Source organism: Hipposideros armiger, unplaced genomic scaffold, assembly GCF_001890085.2.
Source record: "Hipposideros armiger isolate ML-2016 unplaced genomic scaffold, ASM189008v1 scaffold_609, whole genome shotgun sequence".
In the NCBI taxonomy this organism is placed as follows: domain Eukaryota; kingdom Metazoa; phylum Chordata; class Mammalia; order Chiroptera; family Hipposideridae; genus Hipposideros; species Hipposideros armiger.
Genome location: NW_017731959.1, coordinates 297,545 through 321,276, shown reverse-complemented (window position 1 = coordinate 321,276; position 23,732 = coordinate 297,545). Strand labels below are relative to the sequence as shown.

Sequence of the window (23,732 nt, the reverse complement as noted above, 5' to 3'; positions counted from 1 at the left end):
GGCCCACTCTGGCCTCATCTGATTGAGCCCCTCCTCACAGGCTGCAGAACCAAGAGCCTTCAGGAAGTGCCCACTGGAGCCTGTGCCCCTTCTTGACCATGTTCTGGGAAGCTGGTACCCTGGAATTCCCCACCCAAACTGCTCTGAGCCCACTCCAGGGCCTTTGAGTCTTCTTGGTGGTCACACCCTTAAAGCAAGAGGTTGCCCAGAGCCAGTCATCTGTGGGTTGGTGGTATGGATGGAGCATGGATGTGCAGGCTAGGTGTCCACACTTATATGTATGAGGCCCCTCACAGTGCTGGAGGGACCCAAAGTGTGAAGAAAAGGGGGCCACCGTGGGCCTGGGGCCTCCATTGTACTTGCCCAGTTACCAGTGTCACCTCCCAAAGCTAGGGGTGAGCTGGCATTAGACACCAGGCTCTGTGCATGGAACAAGACACGGGTCTCAAACTGCCATAGGCAGAATCCAGCGCGGACCCTCTCACTGGCCAGAGTCCCCTCAGCCCACCCACCAATCCGTCCTGCTTCACCCCACGTCAGCCTCATTCACTGTACCCCTTGCCCTGGTTTTTGAGCGCATGAACCCCTCACTTCACTCCTCAGGGAACCTGTTCTAGCCCCTGCCGCTTTCTTCCACCCCCAGTCATGAATGATCAGAAATCATGAGACAAGGACCACAGTGCTTTACTTTTTGTCTGAACAGAATGGTCAATGTGGGAGGCAGTGTTGGGGGAGCTGGGCTGCCTTCAGGGTGAGCAGGATTGAAAGGGTAGGGAGCTCAGGTCATCAGTCCTGGCTCTGGTTTCATCTATGTCTTCCCTCTCAGGCTAGGCTCTAGTCACTATTCGGTAGGCTCTGCGAGGGGACGGAGGAGGCAGGCACGGTGAGCTGGTGGGGGCTCAGTCTCAGATGCTCATCAGGTCGTCGACCCCCACTTCCAGTGGGCTCACCTATTATAATTCCGGCATAACTGGGAAAACTGCCTACACTTGCCACCTGTGGGTGAAGGAAATGATCCAGTCATGAGTTGGAACAATATTGTTTTCTGCATGTGCTCTGGATGCTGGAGGACAAAGCTCCTCGGGAAGCACCAAGGCAACTCTGAACAAGTAATGAGAAGCAGACAAGAGACGAGCTGGTGCAGGGCCCAAGGGAGGAGCTTCCCCCACATACAGAGGAGCCCTTTGAAAACCCTGCTAGCTTGTGTGTTATTCATTCATTCAGCAAACGTTCTGTTGTGCACCTACTATGTGCCAGGCACTGATCTAGACACTGAGGACACAGCCTGGAACAAAAGTGACTAAAATCCTTGCCCTAATAGAGCTGACTTTCTAGTGGGGAAAACTAACAATGGAAAAAAATAACTAAGTCAACTGCATAGATGATGATAAATCATCTGGTGATATGTGCTATCAAGAAAAATAAAGCCAGGAAGGAGGCAGAAGACCTGAAGGAGGTGAGGGAGAGCCACTTGGACATCTAGAGGAAGGGGATTCCAGGCAGAGGGAACAGCCAGTGCAAAGGCCCTGGGGTAGGAAGGGACAGGTGGGCTTAAGGGACAGCAGGGAGGCCAGGGGGCTGGACCTCAGTGAATGAGAGATTTTAGAAGACAAAGAGGACTTCTGAAATCAGCCCTCTGCTGTCTCCTGGCCACCACCCTTGCCTCCCTTGCTCCCTGGCCTCTTCCATCCTTTTATCACAGTTATTGCCACATGCTCAGCTCATGCCTGGGTCTAGGGCTCTGCACTTGCTCCTCCCTCTACCAGCTTAGGTTTTAAAAATCATCTTTCTCATCCTCAGGAGTCAGTTCCTATTTTACCTCTTTAGAAGGAGCACCTCTCCCTGTCCCTCTCAGTCACATCATGATTCCTCATGATTATTATCTTTCTCTGTATCCATCCTGCTCATTAGTGCATTTACCTGTTTGCTATGATCCCCCTACCAGATGTGAGCTCCCCAAGGGTGGGACCAGCACCACAGCACAGGTTGGGCACAAAGTAGGTGGCCACAGATATTTGTCTTTGGAACAATTTATGTACCCAGGACTCATGTTCAGGCTCTGTCCTCACACTGACCTGGCTCCAGTCCTTCCCTGATTATGTGCTGGGTGACCTTGGGCAAACCCCTCAATTCTCTGAGCCTCACTTTTCCCACAGGGGAAAGAACAGGGCCGGGACAAAGTCAGGATCAACAAACACATGTGGCTTGACCCCCGACTCAGCGAGGTTTAGGCACATATCAAAAATCTCTTTTTATTATTGTTAGTGTTCTGCCTTCCACCTTAAGACTAAAAAGATATGGCTATGTTTATTTCCCTGATGAGGAAGTTAGAAAAAGAGAAGTAACGAAAGTTGGTGTAGGTTATACATATAGCTTAACTGAGAGCTTGCAAACTGGTAGCTTCATGTTTTATCTGCAATACTTAAAACACTTTTAAAAAAAATTAGTTCCTCTGCTTGTTAGTCTCCCTCTGCCCCCTTCCTCATGTGATGCTGGGCCCTGGGAGGCTGACCTGAGAGGCCACAGTCCCCAGCCCCTTGCTCTCTACTTGAGCATTGGCAGGGAGGCACTGGCAGGAGAGAGGAGGGCAGGAGGAAAGAGAGGGTTACACATCTGGTCCCCTCCACCCCTGCACCCTCCTGGCTGGGTTACAGTAACGCAGTGGCTGCAAACCTCTCCGACAGTTCCATCTCTAACCAGACCCTGGCACAGCCATGACTTGCCCTCACCCCTTCAGGCCAGTATGATTGCAGCTCCCCACTGTCACTAGTTTTGGAGGCTGCACCATCCCATTACCCTGCCACCGCCACGTGAGCAAGCCCAGGCCAGCCTGCTGCAGGGTAAAAGATCATGAGACAGAGATAAAAGACAAAGGTAAAAGACCCAGGATCCCACAGAAACAGAGCTCTCTGCTGACCTGCAGCTGACCTCAGAAGCATGAATGTATCCAGCGGCCACCAGAAGAACCACCCAGCTTATCCCAGCCTATATTTCCAAATTGCAGAATTGAGAGCTAAGTAGATGGTTGCCATTTTAAGCCACTGAACTCTGGGTTGGCTTATATGGCTCTGAAGTTAAGGAATATGCCTTATTTAAAACCACCTTGCCCAGGGGCCTTCAAGAATCTGTCTCCTCTCCCTCCTCTCTGGGTGCATGCCAAGACCTCCTCCTTCCCAGCCTTGGTGCCCCTCCCGCCCAATGCCCATTCTCACTGGTGAGGATGATAATGCCTGTGATGAATAGCACAGCTGCGACCAACAGGCCGTGTCTCCGGAGAGTGGTCTCGTCTGCAGAGAGAAAAATGGAGTATGGTGAGAGGAGCTTCACCCTTCCTCCCCCAGCATCCTCCATGGGAACTTACCATAGAAGAAGGGGTTATCCTCACTTGAACCTGCAGGGGACAGACAGAGAGCAAGTCAGAGTTCAGCAAAGGTTTGTGGAGTGAATCAATGAATGTCAGGGTCAAGGAGAGGGGACACCTGTGTCTCAGCCTTGGTGAACTTAGAACAAAACTTGAAGTCCTCACGTGACATAACACCTGGTTCCCATCACCTGTCTAACTTTAACTCACTCATTTGCTCTCGCCCTGCTGGTGACCTGCCAGACTACTTCTCACCTCAGGGCCTTTGCACGGGCTGCTCCCTCTGTCTGGAGCACCCTTCCAGACATCCTCATGGCTTCCCCTCAGCTCCTTCTCAGAGAGGTCTCTGTGGCCCTTTACAGAAATACCCCCCAGTCACTCTCTCAGCCTAACCCTGTTTTATTTTTCTTGTAGTAACTTAAAACCATATGACATATAATTATTATGATTATTATTTACTGTGTTTCTCCCCCAACTAGAATGCCTGCTCCATGAGGGCAGAGATTTTTGTCTTATTCACTGCAGTATCCCTGGCACCTAGAACAGTGCCTAGCACATAAGTAGGTGCTCAATTAATATTTTTTTTGAATGAATGAATGAATGAATGAATGAAATCTCTACATGACCCATGGGCATATCATTTCCATCTGTTTATTGAGATTGGCTGAGTAGAAAGTGGAAGATAGAATCACAAGGGGAAGAATCATGGTGACCCTAGAAACACAGCTCCCTGCTGATCCCCAAACTGATCTCAGATGCAGGGAGTAAGTCCAGATGAGATGAGAAGAACCACCCAGCTGAGCCCAAACTAAACTTCCAAATTGCAAACACAAGTCTAGTTCTCAAGAACGAAATAAATGGTGTCATTTTAAGCCACTGAGTTTTGGGGTGGCTTCCATGCAGCATTCATTTATGCATTCACTCATCTATTCAGATATTTCTTGCGTGTCTACCCTTTGCCCACCTTCTGCCGGCCCTGAAGTCATGTATTCGCCCAACCTATGTTTAAAGAGGACTATTCTGTGCTGGGTAGTATTCCGAGTGCTAGAAGTACACAGTGAATAAGAAATAGCCTGTTTCCAGTCTGGGAAGGGAGTTACTGACCAGTTGGCCCGAGATCAGGATCCGTGGCGAAGGCTTTGCCTGGCGGCTTCTGGGAGAGCGTGATGCCTTTAGTGGGATCAGCTGAGAGCGGCCAGAAGATGGTGGCGGGCAGGAGTGCGCCATGGAGGGAAACAAGGGGCATCACTGAAAGTTGCATTTGAGAGAAACTCCTCTCCCAAGCCTACACATTCAGTGGGCAGGCACAAATGTCCCCCACTCCAACCCCGGGAGGCAGTAAGAAATGGCAGGTATGCACTCCCTGGTTAAGGCCCCGACCTCCCAGCCCCTACTCCTAGGACCTTGTGGGCTGCCCCATAATCCAGAAAGTAAAGGATAACATCTGTCATAGCCAGGTAGGGGGCCTCCAGGACCCCTGGCCCAGTGACGGAACCTGGAGGTACTTGTTCTAAAACATTCTAAATAGCACCTCTGCTCCCAGACCAAAAATACCAGAAGATTCCTCTCTTCAGAAAAATAACGCCACCCCGCCAAAAGACCTGCCCTTCTGGCACTGAGAAGTGTCCCCAGTGAAGTGGTTACCACTGTCTGATGCCCCAATGTGAAGCCAGCAGGTAGAAAAGCTGCCGCATGAACCCCGAGCTCCCCAGGTCAATCTCAGTGCCTCACCTCCAAAACATGAACAGATGGCCAAGGATTCCGACATGTTCGAGACAGGCTTGCCCAAAGGAAGGTATAAGCAAGATTAACAGCAGGAACAGAGGTGGAGGTCACAGCAAATGTAAAGGACAGCCTGGGTGGCGTGTGGGGCTCAGGCACCCTGGCGCTACAGAGCCTGGGCTCAAATCCCATTCTGCCACTTAGGGCTGTGTGGCTTAGGGCCAGCAGAGTAACTTCTCTGGGCCTCAGTTCCCTTCCTTGTAAAATGGGGTTATGACAGTTCCCACTACAGAGAGCGGTTGTGAGAATTGGGTGAGTGAACACATGAACGCTTAGCACACTGCCCCGCAGAGCAAACTCTCCACAAATGTTGGCTATTGTTATCATCTGCTTGGCACTCACTTCACCACTCTTCTGGGAACAGCTCCCTAGTTCATCTGGTCCTCCTATTGTATGTAACCCAGGCCACAAGGGGGAGCATGTGACCCAGTCTCCTCTTTCCCTGGGACCTTTCAAATTCCAAGGAGGCATTCTGAGTGGAAACTAGGTGAAGCTTCAGGAGCTCTGAGCCAGCAGATGACAGGAGCCAGCAGATGACAGGACAAGCTCCAGCACGAGAGACAAAGATGGAGGGAGAGAGATGCTGGGGGCTTTTGTGCTCAGGCTTTGGGCGACCCTGAGGCTCAGCAATGCCTTTTACCACTCGGCTCCATCACCAGTCCGCCCAGCTGAATTTCACGTATAACCAGGAATACGGAACAACACATAGTAACTCAGGTCAGCAGGGACTTGGAGCAAGTGAATCAGTGATGTGAAGATGTTTTCTCCATTGGGAAACGCGGACAGAGCTACTACACCTCCACCCCCACTTCTGTGTAACATAGAAGATTCCCTTCCCCAAGACAGTTTATTTCCATCATTTGTAAAATTGTTTTAATAGAATCTGTCAGAATGAGATGTTTTACTGCCATCGCTGGAAAATTGTAACAATTATAAAACCTGTCATGGGGGAATGGCATGGCCTGAGAGGTGGTGCTCTTGCACAGTGCCCAGTGCATGTATGTCAGCCTGGGAGTGGTCCAAGCTACAGTACATTCTGGTAGATGCTGCTCCTCAAATATGAATCATCACACAGGTATGATAAGCCACCTGTAGCCTTCATTAGGCTCAGCCTCCTTTCCCAAACCTCTAGGAACGTTAGCTACTCACTGGTCTTGAGGGGAACCACCTCTTCCCTGACTCTTGGTCTATGCAGTTCAGACAAGGCTGACCCTGTTCCCCAGCCCCAGGGTGGGGGCAACAAGACTCAGGTCTGACCAATCAGATTAGTCCATTTCCCAGGCGCCCATTGGTCAGACATGGTCTTGTGACCCCAGCTGGGCCAACGAGAGTCAATTCTAGACCTTGGGTTGCAGATGATGAGAAAGATATGTGCTCCAGCTCCTGAATTTGTGACCTAAACTTAGAACCATGGGACCATCTTTTTTTTTTTTAAGCTGAGCCATCCTGTCACCTGTTGGCAGCTTAGCAGCTGCTCAGCTCGGGCTGGGAATCGAACCGCTGTTGCTCAGAGCTCAAACTCTGGAGCGAGCTCTTAACCAACTGAGCCACTCGGCCAGCCCATGGGACCATCTTGAGAATGATTACAACAGAGATGAAAGGGGGAGCAAGTCAGTCATGATGACAGCGCTTGAGCTCCTTGATCTAGCCATGCCTGAAACTGGTCCCTCTGGACTTTACAGAACATATACACCCAAGAAGTCTTTTTTTTTTTTCCAGTTGGATTTTCTGTATTTTGCAACTGAAAAGCTCCTGCTCTAACAGGAAGACAAGCACAAAGGACGCCCACAGCCACATTTCCCAGCATGAGCCCAGTGAAGGAACCTGAACAAGAGGGTCTTCTCTCTATTAGGCTTGGAAAATGCTGCCAACTAGATGCCCCTCTTGGGGATACTTGCTGCAAATAAGTTTTATTAAGACCCTGAGAAGTCCTGCCAGAAAGAAACGTATTTAACTTTATCTCAGAGTTTCCCAAACACCTTTGGCCACAAACCAAAAAAATTTTTTTGCAAAATGTTATTAACAATTCCCCAAATGAATGCTCTGAGAAACATCCTTGGGGAAATGCTGACCTAGTTAGAGAATTAAACAAAACTTGTATGCTGCTGTTCTAGTGGCAGACTCTACCTTCCGTGCTGCTCTTGTCTGGCCCCGGACCTAGAGTTAGGTGCACATCCATACTCGTTGGTTGCTGCGTCTGGTTCTCTGGCGGGGGTGGTGATGCTTCTAGTGAGGGTCAGAAGAGCAAGGAGAGGAGGGTAAGAAATGAGTCCATAAGCAACATGTGGATCCACAGAACAGCAAGGGGCCCTCTCCCCATTTCAGGTTGGCACAATCCAAGACATTCATATGCCAAGTGGCGCTGTGGGGGTGGAAAAAGGGGACTCGCGCTCTGCGGGTGGCAGGCAAATCAGCGTGGCCATTTCTCAAGTGGCTTTTAAAACAAATTTCAGTAGTCATTGGCCCCATAGTGTTGTGGGTAAAAGCAGGGCTCTAGAGCCAGGTTCCTGGACCCTGATCCCAGCCATGTCACTGATGTGACACTTTGGGGGAGTTACCCTGAGTTTCCATGTCCTTATCTGTATGGTGGAGATAATGGCCATTTCTACCTCAGAGGGTTTGTGTGAAGATTGAATGAGTGAACACGGATGAAATATTGAGAACCATGACCGACACGTAAGTGCTGTAAGTGTTTGGTCAAGGAAGAAGGGACGAGGTGACTCCTTGTGGCACTGTGTATAGTAGAAAAATCTGGAAGCAACCAAGGTGCCCATCAAGAGGTGCCCAGCAAGATGGCTTCATTAACTGTGCACAGGCACCCTATGGAATAGCACGCAGTGGTGAAAAAGAAAAAGATCAGTATTTATATGGGCATGTGGGAAGAGCCTCCAAATACATCGTTTCATGGAAGGAAAAGCCAGTTGCAGAACAACCATCATAAATTTCCTTAAGGTCACACAAATATACTCCCCGGTCAGTGTATTTTCTCCAGGTCACACACATGTGATACAGTCTCATTGGGGAACTATCCCCAATACTAACAGTGAGGGCCTCTCAGAGACAGGGAAGAGAAACAAGGATGCGGAATGAACAAAGGGATTTCGTCTCACCTACCACATTTTTATTATTTCCAAGGTGAATGCGTTTATGCACTACTGCATCATTAAACATTAATGGAAAAAAATTGAGGAGCACTTTTTGAATTATGGTAGACCCAAGAATAAGTTCAAAAATGATTTGAAAATTTAAAAAAACTGAAACAGATCAAGAGATTAAAGGAAGGAATGAATAGGGTTGGCACACAGGGAGTTTCTGGGGTGTTTGCAAAGCTCTAGTCCTTGACCTGGTGGTGGTTCCTAGAAAGGGTTCAATTTAGAATAATTTGTTAAGTTGTACATTTATGGGTTTTAGACTTTTCTACATCATATTCTTTTTCATGATGTCAAAAGATTGTTTTAAAGAAGTGAATGGAGTTGGCTGGCTGGCCCACCACATATTAAACCAGGGGATTCGGAGCTGGGGGCTGAAATGGGAAACCGAGGACCCAAAGCATCAGAGGGAGACGGGAGCGCTGTCTCTCCCAGACCCACCTGCCCACCCCCTAACCCTTTCCCACTCACCATCAGCCTGCGGAGTTGGAGTCAGAGGGACGGGCTGGAGTTCTGGGTGGACTGCGTTTGAAGTCCAGAAACAGAGAGAAGAGAGAGAAGATATGGAGAAGATTCATTTTCCAAGGTACATGGGGATTTTCATAGCCACTCATAGTGTAATGGAAATGACTTAATTAACCCAGCCATTTGCTCACTGACAAAATGCGATGCCAGTGTCTCCCCTGCCTCAGGCCCTCCCATCCCACAGACGCCCGTTCCCCTGCCTCTGGTAAGAGCCCCCGGAACTTCCTTTGGGGAACCATCCTTCTCCAACTCTCAGTGGACCTGACACCAGCCCTGTTGAAGGTTGAACATGAGACCCAGGTCTAGCCAATCAGCTTTCTGTGCCTGTGGCCACAGTGATCAGTTCATGGGTAGGTACGTGACCTGAGCCTGGTCAATGACACTCAGTTCTGGGACATTTGCTGGATTGGGGAAAGGGAAATTCTCTTTCCCCCGGATTCTTAGCAGTTAGGATGGAAGCGCCAGGTCTCTGGACACTATCTTGGCCCCATAAGAGGAGAATCTATCTGAGAATGAAGCCAACACAGAGAAAACAGAACCAAGACACAGATACAGGTTCCTGAGAGCATCATTTGAGAACCTACATTGAGCCATGGCTTAAGATCTATCCCTGGTCTTTTCAGTTACACAATTTCAAAAACTCCTGTTTGGTCCAAGCTTGTGATTTGTGTTGTTGTTATTATGTGCAATAACAGGATCTTAATAGACCTGTCCCTCTCTCCTTACCTGGGGAAGTCAGGACACGTGTGTTCACAGGGGTTGAGTCTGCTCGAGAAATGGGTGTAGTCACCGGCTGTGTCTGTCCTGAGAAATACTGAGAAGTCAGGGAGGAGCCTCTGGTGCTCCTCTCACCAACACCCCCACTCTTCCCTCCCTTCTGAAACCTGGGGGGTAACTCCAGGGGTCCTCTCTGCTGGTGGAACAGCAGACAGCTGTTTGATTGATCAGCTTTGGCAGTATCAATCCATGATCCTGGAAGTGTTTTAAGAAATGCTGATTCCCCAGCACCCTTCCTCCAGTCCCACCCCTCCTCCCGGCCCATCCTTGTGGGATAGGAGAGACAGTTTAGCCAGGTGAGCCCAGCGCTAGAGTCAGCCAGGGCCCTGATCTCAAATTTGGTTCCCAACACTTCTTCCTTCCTGTGTGACCTGAAACAGGTGAAGACTCCACTCTGAGCCTCAGTTGCCTCAAATGCTATTTGGGGAGAACTGAATCTACTTTTCAGGGCTGTACAGAGGGTGAAATGAGGTGGAGTGGGGAATTTTCTTAACTATTTAACATACAGTTAGCGCTGGATACAGCCACTTCCTCGCCCTGGCCCAGCCTCCGTCCTCTCCCTCCTGGACCATCACAGCCATCTTCTCTCCCTGCCCCTCCCATCCTGCCCCTTACATTCTGCTCCCCACACGCAGTACAGGAGGGAGCCTGGCAACACCTGAGGCAGATCGTGGTCCTGCTGGCTCAGAGCCTCCCCTGGCTGCACCTTGCACTTGGTAAAAGCCAAAGTCCTCACCCTACCCCTAACCCCCCCGACACCTGGTCCCCTGTCACCTCTCTGACCTCTCCCGTTCCCATCCTGCCCCTTGTTCACCCCAACCCAGCCACCTGGCCTGCCTGCTGTTCCTCACACTCACCAGGCAGCATTTATCCCTTGATACCTATTTGGTTCGTTCCCTCATCTCCTTCCACTGTCTGCCCAAATGTCACCTCCTAGTGAAGTCTTCCCTGACCATCCTATTCAAACAATCCTCATTGCTCTCCTCTATTTTTCTCCATAACACACATCACCTTCTGGCATACTGTATAATTTACTAATGGGTTATTTATTGTCTGTGTTTCCCAAATAGAATATGAGCTCCTGTTGTATGCATTGCTGCTTCCACAGTGCATAGAATAAGATCTGCTCAACGAATACCTGTTGAATGAATGAAGGAATCGATGAAAACCATTTTATACAAGAGAACTCTTCAGTGGAGGGTATGCTCTGGGTTCCAGGGGCAGGATGACTGGATCCCAGCCCCGCCCCCTCACTAGCCTCTGGCACAGGCACTTTCCCTTGCTGCGCCTCAGTCCCCTCACTGTAAAACAGGCAGGGCAATATGTATAATACAATGCGGTAAACCCGAAGCTGAAGTGAGCTCCCGCACACAGGGCACCTGCCATGTGGAAAAGCACCTGCCAATGCCACCACAACTACCGCCTTCAGGAAGCACTTCCCAGGCCAGGGGAGAGATCTCCAGCTCTTGGACTGGCCCCAGCTCACCCGCTTTGCCTAACTGTATCACCTGGGGATCCAGGAAGCGGCTCTGCTGAGAGCCCAGGTTTCCTGGCTGCTGAGTAGAAAACTGACACCAATCTCCCTGCCAAATCAAACTCAGTGAGCTCTTCTTGGAGGTGAAATGAAGGCTGCTCAGCAGGACAGGCTCTGGCCAGACTCGTTGGAAGCGGCCACCCAGTTCTGAGGTGCCCGAAAAGGGTGTAACCCTGTCCTCCTTTTTGGGAGCCCTGCTTCCTGGTGCCAGCTCAGGAGGGGGCTGAGGACACAGGACAAGGCATCCAAACTCACCAGCTGCCCACCCAGCAGTTGCACTCCAGGTAGGGTTGGGGGCTCTAGGGCAGAGTGAAGACAAAGGCCTTTGTCTTACCTGTGGTGGGAAGAAGCAGGCCAACGATGGTAAAGAGACACAGGTGACCAGAGAGCGACATCTATGGAGCAAGCGGGAACTGGGGTCAGCCATGCTGTCCGTGAGGCAGGCCCAGGGCAGCCCTGGGGGAATCCTTCCACCCCTTTCCCTCCCCTGAGCGGTCACCTCTGGCTTCAAGGACCCCCTGCTAGGGCTAACAGGAGAGTCTCCGAAGTGGGGGTCCCCAGCTGCCATCCCCTTCTTCCCTTTACAGGTTCCCAAAGAAAACAAGACACCTCAGACCAAACTGGGCTTCCAGTAGCAGCCACTGAACAGGTAGCCCCCTGAGGCAGAGAAGCACTTACCCCTCTTCGACTGACCCTGCTGGTCACCCAGAGGGGGTTGGGGTACAGGAGAAGGTCCTGGGCCTCTTCCTTCCCTCTGGGACTGTCACCCAGCCCAGCGGAGGAGTTAGCTAGGAGGAGAAAGGGGAAGGGTGAGTAATTTGCTCCTGACCTCAAAGGAAAAAGTAAGTGTGTCGGGGCCTTATGCAGGGACAACAGAACAGGACGATGGGCAGCTCTGGGAGACACTGGTCCGAGAGGGACGGAGGAGAGCTGGGGAGATTGAGGCAGGAGGGAGAGGTGCGGGGCAGCCCACGAGCAGGAGCAGGCGGGAGAAGTGAGTATGAATGGGGGGCAGAGAGGATCCGCTAGGGCCCGTCTTGACCCACCTGGGCCCGGGGCCCTGGGCAGAGACGAGCGGGTGGACGAGGGTCTGAAGAGAGACTTACCTCCGAGCTGGGGGCCCAGAGCCCGCAGCGTTTTGGAGACAGGGTAGCGGCGGCGGCTGCGTCCAGGCAGAGGGTGTGGCCAGGAGAGCGCCGGCTGGCGGGCGGGAACCCAGACGGGCGCAGTCATTTCCTCTTGGGTTTCCTGACTTCAGAGCCCGGGGTGGGAGCTGGAGGAGGGAGACGCGAAGGGCCATGGTGGGGGGTGGGCAAGGGAGAAGTAAGGCAGTGACCGCCAACAACCCGAACTGGGGAGGGTGAGTGCGGGGAGCACGGCAGGCAGGTCTTGGCTGGGTGGCGCTCCTTCGGGGAAAGAGGGGGAGAGGAGGGGAGGGGGTCCCCTAGAGTCCCTGGGGGAAGGGAAGGAAGGGGCAACCGGGTGTGTGGGGGTAACATTGAGGGAGGAAAGAGAAACTCGAGGGGCTTGGAGAAAGAGGAGGAGGCCACTGGAGGAGAGGGAGGAGGAGGAGGGGACAAGAGAGAGAGCTCCCCCAGGTTCAGTTTTGCCCCTCCCCCATTTTGTCCCCACAGATGAGAACACACAGACAGAACAGGGGCAAAACCAAATGCACATTTATTAAGCTCAAGATCTAGACACCGAGTGTGCAGGGGGACGGATCTTTGGAGAGGCGACAAGGAGGTGCAGGGGGCCATTACACGGGAACTCTGGAGGGCTTGGGGGTGGACTCCCGGACTCCAGGAGCTGGAGGCCTGAGTCCCTGGATCTGAGATGCAGACGGGCTCTTTGGGGGGTCGACATTGCCAAGGCCTCGGGAGGGGCAGCGGGGTGTAGCGGCTCCAGCCTCGGGGTGGGTGGGGCGGCTCATTCCGGGGAGTGCTCCCCAGCAGCACAAGGCTGGGGTCCCCACCGCCTCCACCCGGTCCTCAGGCTCCCGCACTCCGGCACGGACAGCAGTGGAGGGAGGTGCCGGGGTTGGTTTTACACGCCGCCACCTCCAGGAGCTGGAGTGAGAGAAAAAGAGGGGGGAGGAGGCGAGTGGGCGCCTTGGGTCAGCGACTAGAGGGGTGGAAAGAGCCCCCTCACCGCAGCCAGTGAGCCCTCCATCCCCACCATGGAATCCAGACCCCCAAGGACTATCACCCTTGAGTTGGCACCGAGGAGTTGTCTCGCCTTCCCACTCCTTAATATCTGGTTCAGATAGGGACACCTGTGTAGCTTTTGTCCTGCCCCATAGGATACTGTTGTAGAGGGGACCATACCTGCGATGAGACTGAGACCCCTGGCCCAGCTCAGCTTTGCTGGGGCCAGAAAGGGCGTCTCCATCCCCTTACTATGTCCCCCCCTCCTCCTGCACCCCCATTCGTCTCCCACCCACTTGGGACCATCACTCAAGTGGAGTGGGTTAGAATCCTGTACATATTCTCAGGACGGTGGCCACCCTCCCCAGTCAACCACAAAGCGCACCCTTCATGTTTCTAAGTCTCATTAAAAGAACAACACAGTGAAATTCCACACGAAATTTCCCCAAACATTGAGTACTCCAAGGCCCTTTTTTTTTTTTTTTTTTTTTTTTTTTAGTTATAAGAACTTTATAAGAGGCAGAGAAATTCCCATCTGGTTTTTTTAAAAGTCCCTGGAAAGGATGCAGTTCCACTAAAAACAGGTCAAGATATTTTTACATAATTAAAATGAACACCCCCAAGGAATCGCAGTCGTTCATGTACACGCTGATCCCCCTCCTATATTCCACATCTCTCTCCATCTTGCTTTACACCTTCCAGCCACCTGCACCCGCCCTCCTGCACCCTCACCCCTCTGCTTCCTCTTCCACTTCCACCTACCCCCTCTAACATCTCATCCTCATCCTCTCCCATACACCACCGACCCAGGGCCTCCATCCTCTGCTCTTTATCCCTTCCTTGTACGTTCCATTCTCATACTCTTTACATCCCCATAGTCTCTCTTTTCCAACATGAATTTTTTAAAATCTGTGTTCTACACATCTCTCCTTTTGTTATTTTGATACAACTACTCAGAAGCCCTTCTTCCCTTCCCTCCTTTCACCCCCCTCCTGCCTCTTGCTCTGTTATTTTAACCTTGATTTTCCAAACCAACCAATAAAGTCTGGAAAACGTTCTATGTCCCTGCCTCTCTAGCACTCAACTCTGTCTTGACCCTGACTACAGTAGCCCTGTTCCCGTGTGAGGCCCCTATCTTCCCAGGTTTAGGGCTTTCTCCTCTGGAAAATGAGCTCATCCTTGCTTTCATAGGCTTGTGTACTTGTTTCTGGAAGGCTTAGTGGACTCGCCAGGACATTTCACATCCCGCTGACTCTCCGTGGTTTAATATTTTTGATCTGTGGGTTTTCAGCTCCTACTGAATTTCCCATGTTCATCCATTGGGTTGGTGGCCCCATTCTTAGGGACATTCAGTGCAGCTCCACTTCTAATGACTCCCTTGTCTGCTCCCACCTGTCCTCCTCCCAGAACCACACCCCTTCTCACCCTCACCTGAGGAGGGAAGCTCCGACTTACAGGATTTGCATGTTGGGCTGTGGAAGCAAAGATACAAGAGAAAAAACTTAAAGAGGCTCAATAGCCACAGGCTGTATGGGAAACACATGGCAGGCCCAGGGGTCCTTCTGTTATGGAAGCGTCCCTGGGCCCCAGACTGTTCCCACTCCCCTCTCCCCTGTCTCCCCACTACTGCCAGACCTCTCAGACCTGGAGTCCTCCTTCCTGCACTTCACCTTCTTGCCTGTTAGGAGAGAGAGAGACAGAACAAGGAGACAGGGCGTAAGGGTCTGGTCGAAAGCCAACAAGGGAGCTATAGGTGCCTGGGGACTCCCTAGGCAGCCCTGTTTGAGGGGGTTTGGAGCTCAGGAGAGTTACACTTACTGATAATGATGAGGATGCCCAGCAGAAACATTATGGTAGCCAGAGTCATGCCCACGGTCTGCACAGTGTCATAGTCTGGGGAAGATAATGGGGGACATCCAAGTGGGGGCAGCACCTCAGCCCCAGCCTCCAGCCTGGCTTCAGATTGCCCAGCCAGGGCCCCAGAATTCAGGTATGCTACAGGACATGCTGGAGGTTCCTCCAGTGCTTTCGAGTGAGGACTTGCCTCTCCCCGCTCCCTTCCTCTGGCGGGTGTATCCTCTATATACATTTCCTCCTCCTGTCCACCATTGTTGCCCATCTGGGCAAGCAAACGTCTCTGTAGTCTCCCCTTCCCCAGCCACAGGGATCCTGTTAACACCTGAGTCAGATCAGGGTCCTCCTCAGCTCAGAGCTCCCCCTCCCCTCCCCTCCCCCCCATTTTCACTGCACTCTTAAGTAAAAGCCAAAGTCTCACCATAGGCCCCAAGGCCCTGTATGATCTAGTCTCTATTCCTTCTCAGACCTCATCCCACTCCACTTTTCCTCAATCCTCTAACTCCAGGTCCACTGCTCTCCCCGCTATTCCTGGAGCATGTCAGGCATGGTCCTGCCTCAGGGCCTTTGTACTTGCTCTTCCTTCTACCTGAAAGCTCTTCCCCCAAATATGCTTCACTTACCAACCTCGGGGCTTTATTCAAATATCAGTGAAACGTTCTCTGGCTGTCCTATTTAGAATTTCCCATCCTCTCTTCAACATTTCCTAATCTTATTCTTTCTTTCCTTTATTTTCCTTCATAAGAATTATTCTTGTTTAATATACCACAGTAAATATTTGTTGGAATGTTGATTTATGGAGCACCCACTCTGTGGGTGCTCAGCAGTGGTCCAGGCCTCTGCCTTCAGGGATTTGACTTTCATATTGTGATCAAGCAATAAACTACATAAAACCAAAACTGAGTCATGTGACCGTGGATAGAAGTGGTATGGTTCCTCTTGCCCGGGAGTCAGGGCGGGCCTTTCCTAGCAGAGTAGTCAGTATTTGATCAGAGGTCTGAAGCAGAAAAAGGAGCCTTAGCCAGCTGTCTGGAGAGCTGGAGGAAGAGTATTCCAGGCAGAGAGAACAGCAAGTGCAAAGGCCCTGAGGTGGGAAAGCACTTGGCCTATTGGAGGAACAGGATGAGTGAGCAAAGGCAGAGAGACGGCAGGAGATTGTTAGAGAGGGAACTGAGGCCAGACCTAGGGGTACTTCTTTGAACTTCAGTGCTGTGGGAATGATTTAATAGCATCATCCACATAAATCTCTCCTACAGTCCATATGAGTGGAAACTACTACTCTCCCTTATTTACAGAAGGGCCCAGAGAGGCAGAGTTTCTTGCTCAAGGCCACACAGCTAGTGAGTGGATAAGCCAAGATTCAAATTCAGGCAGCCTGGCCTCAAAGTTTTTGCTTCTCTGGTGACCCCAATGCACCAGCCCAGAGTCCTGGTGAAGTCTGAAGGGGTCCCAGAGAGTGTACCCCCTCATCTGATTCTGCCCTCCATGACCCCAGGTGGTGTGAACTATATCCATATGGTCACATGGCCAGTGGTCCAGTACATATCAGCCACAGCTGAAGCCACGTCAGTGGTGACCTGTGGGGATCTGCAGCCACTCCTTCATCCCGCCCCAGGGTGCATTCACCACAGAATCTGCCACTCACCATAGTAAAATGGGTCAGGTTCCTGAGGAACTGTGGGAAGGAAGGCAGAGAAAGAGAGACAGGAAAAACATATTTCAACAATGGGTTTCTTAACATTTTTGGGGATCCACATGGGGCCACTAGCCCAATGGTTTCTGTGTAGAAATCCAATAAAGTAACCCCTTGCTCTGGGTGATATAGCTTCATTGCAGGACACAAGGCTTGAAGAGTGAAGCCTTGGATGGATTCCAGCCCCTGCTTTACTCCATTAGTTTGTACCTTCTCTGCGCAGTGCACAGCCTACCCAACCGTACATGGCAGTTCTGGTCCTAGTCACGTGTGGAGGTCTTCTGCAAACTATGGACTCATTTCCTGAGAACACATATATTCTCCCATTTGCATATGATGCTAGGAATGAACAGGCTCCAATCCCACTGGTGGACTGCTGAGTATGCCAGCTTCCCCCTGAAAACTCCCTAAAACCTCTTGGTCATCTGAGAGCTCCAAAAGTCAGACACTGTAGCTACTGCTCTCATCCGCTAACTTCTGCCATTAAATCCAGCACAGGAAAGCTGTCCTATAATATACCCAATATTATGCTTTATATAATGTATGCCATATTACTTATTTCTAAGATACCATTGATTTTTAGATCCATAATTGAGTTTGTAATAGCTTTCCCAGTGTGTGTGTGTGTGATGCATGAATATGTATGTAACTAACTATACCACATGAAACATACCCATCTATTGGAAGACTCATCCTGATTTCATAAATGTTAATGTGTGGATAAAATGTGTGTGTGTGTGTGTGTGTGTGTGTGTTTACTTTTCCCCATCTCTCACCTCCCTGTCTCAAACCACATCCAGGAGAACTCAGAGCATACTTCCCATTCAAGAACCCATCCTGATGGCTCCTGAATTCCTCAGACAGCTCATAGTACATTCTGCCTTGCCTAGAGCAGGACTCTAGGACACCTCTAGGGGAGGGGTACTAGGAGTGCCAGGGTGATGCCAGGTGTTGTCATTAGTATTCTTCCCCTTCCAGGCTCAGGGAAGGATGGCTGCCTGGAGGTGGTGGTGGAGGGGACATGTGACTAACTTGGCCAATGAACTATGAGTGAAGATGTCATTGTGACTTCCAAGCTGGAGCATTTAAGTGCCCATACAAGAGCTCCATTTTGACTTTGGCTTCGTGACATGAACGTTCAAGATGGTAACCGCTCCAGTTTTCTTTGGTGAATAGAGAACCCCAGCTGACTTGTGATGGACATATAGTGTGAGAAATAAACTTTGGTTGTCAGAAGCCACTGAGATTTTTGGTACTGTTTGTTACCCCAGCATGCTCTAGCCTAAACTGACTGATACAGGTAGTACCTAGGCAAGACCCTGAATAGTACTGATTCACACAACATATAAGTTCACTCTTCTCCATTCTCTGTCCAGTCTTCAAAGAGGAAGTCTTAGGTCGGTGCTGATGTGTCTTTAACACTTCCAACCCTTGTTAATCTCTCCCTTTCCCAAGAGAACACAGGCCTTAGGCTCAGAACCTTCAGTAGGTAACAATATCTAGGTAGAATTTTGTGACATTATTTGGTTTTCTCCTTTATTGATTATCTAACGAGCACTTGATAGTATTGAATACATGCCATGCTCTCTTCTAAGCACGTTACAGATATTAACACATTTAATCTTCACAGCAGCTCTCTGATAGAGGTACGCTGAGGCCCAGAAAAGTAAAGTCACTCGTTTAAGATCATGTTTTATACTTGCCTTCAATTTAAAACAAAAACAATCCTGATTTTCCATTTGTGGTGGTGATATAAAATAAAGCTGATTAAGTTTTCTAAAAGTTAATACTGTGAAAGAAAAATATTAAATAAATAGCAGGGAACATTTGGACAGGCAAAAATCATGAAGGTGATATTCAAAAGTATCAGGAAACATTATTTTAGAGACATCTGTGCTCTGTCTTAGCTCCCCCACCAGATGGGGAGTAAATTTGACTCATCTCTGCTGTTAATTCTGACATTTATGAAAGGTCTCCCAAAGAAGTTTGAAAGAAAGAGAGAGAGAGAGAGAGAGAGAGAGAGAGAGAGAGAGAGAGAGAGAGAGAGAGAGAGAGAGAGAGAGAGAGAGAGAGAGAGAGAGAGAAAGGAAGAGGGAGGGAAGGAGGGAGGGAGGGAGAGAGGAGGGAGGGAGAAAGAAAGGAAGAGAGGAAGAAAGAAAGTGAGGCTCTGTTGGGCTGCAGGAGGCTGCATCAGAAATGGAGCAGTTGGATTATCCCACTTTTGTCCCTTGTGTTTCCACATATCCTCTCTACCCAAACCATCAGGGAGCCCACTGGGTGAGCGCCTGTCTCAGAATCTTCTTTGGTTCCTCCTCCGGTGCTCTGTGCTCCATGCTCCATGCAGAAGTTCCTCTTCTGGTCCCTGATGCCCCAGCAATCTGGGTCCTCAGGGCAAGGCTGGGCTAAGGGTGGAGCCAGGAGGCAGGAGAAGGAATGTGCACCATTCTAGGCCAGTTGCCAGAGACATCAGGAAGGAGGTGGCTGCTATGGCAACCAGGGCAATTGGAGAGGTGAAGAGAGGTGATGGGTCTGGGCACCCCAGGATTGCTGGGGGTCCTGTGGGAGGCTTAGAGTTGGGTTTCTAACTTTGGGGCAAATCTTGACTCCCCCCACTCCCTTTGTATCTCCCATGTGCGCCCCTGCATGGCTGGCTTCTGGCCAAGCTGAGGGTCCTCCTCAGGGACAGGACTCCAGGCCCAGTGGGACTCCTGCATCCCCTGTTTGCCCCTCAACTCACCCTCCTGCTCTGTGACAGGGCGGGGAGAGACTTCACCTTCCTCACCCTCTCTCCCCAATAATCCATTAATTTGTTTCCTTAAGCAGTTTGCAAGGCACACTGTGATTTTCCTCCCTCGGGATTTCCCAAGACCTGCGGTCCCCTCTCATGCTTTGACTGGGGAAAAGGGGGGGGGGAGGTTGGGCAGGGGCTGAAGCATCTGTCCTCCCACCTCTGCCTGTCTGCTACCATCGATCCTGCTAACCATCTCTGCGAAAAGAAGCCCTGGGCTCCCGCCAGGCCTGCTGGCTCAGCCCTGCCCCCTCTCCCTAGGGTGGCTTCCAGCCTCTGCAGCCCCCCCGCCCTGCTTCAAATTCTGCAGATACAGCTCAGTGCAGCAGCCCCCGCCTTCTGGGAAAGGGGTCAGGGAAGGAGAGATCGGAGTGGAGTGGGGTCCCCTTTATCGCCAGGGACGCCTCAGCACCGCTAGATTAGCCCCTGGCCCTGCTCTCGGTGCTGGAAATCCTACCCTTTGCCCCTTACTCCCAATTAAAGCATTCTACCCCTTGCTCCTCTGCAGAATCAGGCTCAGGAAAGGGGGATCTTAGGGGAGCGTGTTTAAGCAGGTGCATAACTGGGTTAATGGGTGGGAAATGTAAATCGCTGTGGCTGCATGGGGGTGGGAGGGGCATCTGTGTGCACCCAAGCGCACCTCCCAGACCTGACAACACCCTGAATGAGGGCTGGAAAGGAGGGTCCTGCCACGCATTCCTGCCCATGGGGGTTCACTGCAGTACTTCAGGCCCCACCCTGTGCTGCCCCTCCTCCTCTCGTTCTATTCCTTTCTGGCACTTTGGGTCCATCTCTCTCTCTCTCCTGTCTTTCTCTAAGCCTCCCTCTCCACAGTTGCCTCAGTCCCTCTATCTCTCTGTCTCTGATTTTCTCTTTCTCTGCGTCTCTGTCTATAGCTCTCCGTCTCTCCCTGAATCTGAGTCTCAAATCTATCTTCTCTCTGGGTCTCTCTTTGTGTCTCTGACTCTGGGTCTCCTGTCTCTTTCTATCTCTTTCAGGCTCTCTCAGTTGGTCTCTTTCTATATTCCTTTCTGTCTCCCTCTCTCTTTCTGTCTCTCCATCTCTCTCTCACTTCTTCCAGCTCTGCTTCTCCCTATCTTTTTTCTCCCCCTTCCCGCTGAACCTGCCTGTCAGGAATTTCAGGAAACACCCACCATAGGAGCTAACGCTGGAAAAAACAGGAATATGGCCCCCCTCCTCTTACCCACCTCAGGATCCCTGAAATCGACGAGAACTTCTGTGGCCGTAGACCTATGCACTTCCACCCTCCAAGCCCATCTCTTCGCGTCCACTACCACCGCTGTGCAGGACCAGCCACCCGGTTGCCATAGCTACCGGTCCGAGCATCCTTTCTCTTGGGACTGCCGCTTTCCAACCGCGGGTCTCGCACAGGAACGACACCACCGGGAGGGGGTGTCCAAGAGGTCCAGAGGGGTGCCAAGGGATGCACTGCAGGGGCCTCCGCCCATGGGAGGAACGGACATCCCCTTCCCCACTCCCCTCCCTTTCCAGTACTGGAATCTCCCCAGATCTTCTCTCTGAAGCTCTAAGATCCCGGAGCCCCCTGGAGCCCTCTCCCCAGGCGACGCTCACCATTTGTGGGGGCCTGAGTCGGGGTCGCCATGCCGGGCCAGAGCAGGGGGCGGCTGGATGCCGAGACAGTGAAGGCGCGGCTGCAGCAGCTGGAAGCGGGACGGACTGAAGTCGAGGGGAGATGGGCCCGCCCACTGCTGTCGTCCCCGCCCCTTCCCCAAGGGTGGGGGCGCCCCCTGCCGGGGCCAAAAGGGCGCCCAGGCTATCGCGCAGAGGGACTGACATCCACAAAGCGCTGTCCAGAGAAAAAAGCACGTTTTATTGGAAGTCTGGGCGACAGAGAGGAGTCTGTGGGGGCTGAGCTGGGTGGGGAAGAGAGCATCCGGGTGGCAGTGGGCCCGCGGTGGTGGGTGGGAGGTGTCAGGTGCCAGGGGAGTCCTGTGGGGGTGAAAAAGTGAGAGGCAGGAGAGCCTCCCCCAGCCATCCCGCCCCAGCCCTTCGCCCCCTCGTCCTCGCCCCTCCTTCCCTCAGCCTAGTCAAAGCTGCAGGACCTGGCTGGGTTCCATCGCGCCAGGTGTTTCTACCGCCTGCGGCTGGACAGACCTGAGGGGGAACACAGAGAGTTCAGATGTCAGGAGGGGTATCCCGGCTTCCGTGGAGGGGGAAGAGGCAGGGGAACTCCCCTCCCTCCGGTTTGAGATCAAGCCCCTTCCTCCTTGCGTCCAGAGAGGACCAGGAAAGGGCTTCTTGGAACCAGGACCCCCCCCCGCCCCGCACAAACACCCGAAGTATCTCCAAACTCACGGCGGATGGAGCTGCGGAAAGTTCCCTCCTCTTCATCAGGTTCTCCAGTCCTGGGAAGAGAGAAGCAGGAGCATTGGCGCTGGAAAAGGAGAGAGGCAGCCATTCCCAGGAACCCCCCAATGCAGCTCTCATGTCACAGACCGGTGTGCCCTGAGGCCAAGATGCGCGAGCAGCAGGCTAGGCTCCGCCAGAAAGTCAGGCGCACCCAGGAGCCCTTTAAGTGTGTGGCAGGAGGCGCTTCTGGAGGGTGCCTGTGAGTCCCTCCCAGAGTGCTGGGGAAGGGACTGGGGCTTGGTGGGGGAGGGATGACCCAAGGGACTAGAAGGCAGACTGCCGCGATGTGGTCTCATCTTCTAGTTGAGCAAGTGACTTGACCTCCCTGTGCCTCGGTTTCCTCATATGCAAAATGAGGTGAATAACAGCACCTCCCTCGGAGACGTGGTGTGAGGGGTAAAGAATGCAACGGTATCTGGCACATGGGATGCACACGCCCAGGAAATATGAGCTATTATTTATAATTATATCTACAATTGTTTTAACATGGAGAAGGTATCCGTCCGTTGCCTGGGTTTAAATTTTTTATTTAAAGATGAATCAAAGCGCTAGGAACAAGCCTCTGAGCTAAACTGGGCCACCAAGAGAGGTGATCTCATTTCGCCGCGTCTCTTTCCTTCACAGCACTTATCACGCTTTGCGATTTTATATTTGTGGGGCTGTTGGAACCAGCGGCTACCGCCCCCACTGGGCTGAACGTTCAGCCAGGCAGAGAAGACAGCTAATTCACTGCTGGGTCCGAGGACCTGGCTTGGGGCTTGGCCATGTACTGTAGTAGGTGCTTGATACAAATTTGCCGAAGGGCCTCTGGCTGCGGGTTGGATGGATTTTCCGCCTCACCCCCAGCGCCCTGGTAAAGCAGGAGCAGGTGAATGAGTGACGGGAGGGTCTCTTACCTCTGTTGCTGGTTGAATTTGCACCGGCACTTTCTGCCTGTGGGTGGGTAGTGGGGAGAAGACAGGGCTGAGAGTCGGCTTTCCGCCGACACCGAGGGGCGCTGTTACTCCAGCTGGGGCTCGCGAGGGGCGGAGCCGCGGGGACAGGGGCCGGACCGAGGGCGGGGGGATAGAGGCAGAAAGGGCGGGTCCTGGGTCGGGGCTAGAACCGGGTGGGCGGATGGTGGGAACAGGGCGGGGCTGGGGCGGAAACGGGCAGAGTCAGGGCTGGGGTCAGTGGTATACGGGTACTCACTCAGGATGATGAGGATGCCTAAGATGAAAAGGACCCCGGCGATGGTGAGGCCTCCAATCCGCAGGGATTGGTAGTCTATGGGCAGCAGGAGGAGGGTGAGGGCAGGGAAGGAAAGAGGAAGGATCGGAGAGGGGCAGAATGAGGAGGAGGGGGCAAGGAAGAAGGATGGGGAGGAGGAAAGGAGGAAAAGATCAATGAGAATAAGGAGCAGATACGGGAGGAGGGAGGAGGTGGCTCAGGGAATTGAGAGGGAAGGAGGTGGCCAGTGCAGGGAGGAGGGAGGAAACGAGGAAGCAGGGGAGGATGATGGAGAGGATGACGGGGGCAGAGGGAAGCAAAGATGGGCCGCGAGATACTCACAGGTAACAGGAAAGAGAGAATCAGAGAGAGAGAAAGGGATCGAATGGAGAGACAGAGACACACAGAAAGAGACAGAGAGAAGCAGACGAGGGGAGGTCAAGAAAGAGTCAGAGAGCCAGATCAAGAGAAAGAGACAGAGAATGAGAGATATAAACACTGAGAGAGAGAGAGAGAGGAGAGAGA

At 52.0% G+C, this 23,732-nt stretch overlaps 3 protein-coding genes across 8 annotated transcripts in view; all 3 read right to left on the bottom strand.

The window, feature by feature from the left end:
• Positions 1-660: 660 nt before the first annotated feature.
• FXYD5 (FXYD domain containing ion transport regulator 5) lies at positions 661-12,506 on the bottom strand. The gene is made up of 10 exons (XM_019624911.1): positions 12,235-12,506; positions 11,807-11,916; positions 11,463-11,523; positions 9,544-9,621; positions 8,764-8,814; positions 7,271-7,369; positions 4,466-4,546; positions 3,362-3,391; positions 3,213-3,287; positions 661-996 (listed from the first exon to the last, which is right to left on the bottom strand). The coding sequence occupies exons 1-10, from the start codon at positions 12,359-12,361 to the stop codon at positions 947-949; spliced, it is 762 nt and encodes a 253-aa protein (XP_019480456.1). The 5' UTR covers positions 12,362-12,506; the 3' UTR covers positions 661-946.
• A 276-nt stretch (positions 12,507-12,782) lies between these two features.
• Positions 12,783-21,320, bottom strand: FXYD7 (FXYD domain containing ion transport regulator 7). Of its 2 annotated transcripts, none has more exons than XM_019624946.1 (6): positions 21,201-21,320; positions 16,772-16,801; positions 15,091-15,165; positions 14,908-14,950; positions 14,704-14,744; positions 12,783-13,194 (listed from the first exon to the last, which is right to left on the bottom strand). In XM_019624946.1, the coding sequence occupies exons 1-6, from the start codon at positions 21,229-21,231 to the stop codon at positions 13,172-13,174; spliced, it is 243 nt and encodes an 80-aa protein (XP_019480491.1). In that variant the 5' UTR covers positions 21,232-21,320; the 3' UTR covers positions 12,783-13,171. The 2 variants fall into 2 exon arrangements, with proteins under 2 accessions (XP_019480491.1, XP_019480492.1); XM_019624947.1 differs by having other exon boundaries at positions 14,917-14,950.
• A 116-nt stretch (positions 21,321-21,436) lies between these two features.
• FXYD1 (FXYD domain containing ion transport regulator 1) overlaps positions 21,437-23,732 on the bottom strand; it is a 4,376-nt gene continuing 2,080 nt past the window's right edge. For 2 of the 5 annotated variants that reach the window (XM_019624934.1, XM_019624935.1), the window contains exons 4-7: positions 23,190-23,264; positions 22,895-22,931; positions 21,945-21,994; positions 21,593-21,743 (exon numbers count right to left, since the gene is read on the bottom strand). In XM_019624934.1, the coding sequence (XP_019480479.1) occupies positions 21,721-21,743; positions 21,945-21,994; positions 22,895-22,931; positions 23,190-23,264 (185 nt within the window). In that variant the 3' untranslated portion in view covers positions 21,593-21,720. The other 3 variants (XM_019624931.1, XM_019624933.1, XM_019624932.1) reach the window with 3 other exon arrangements.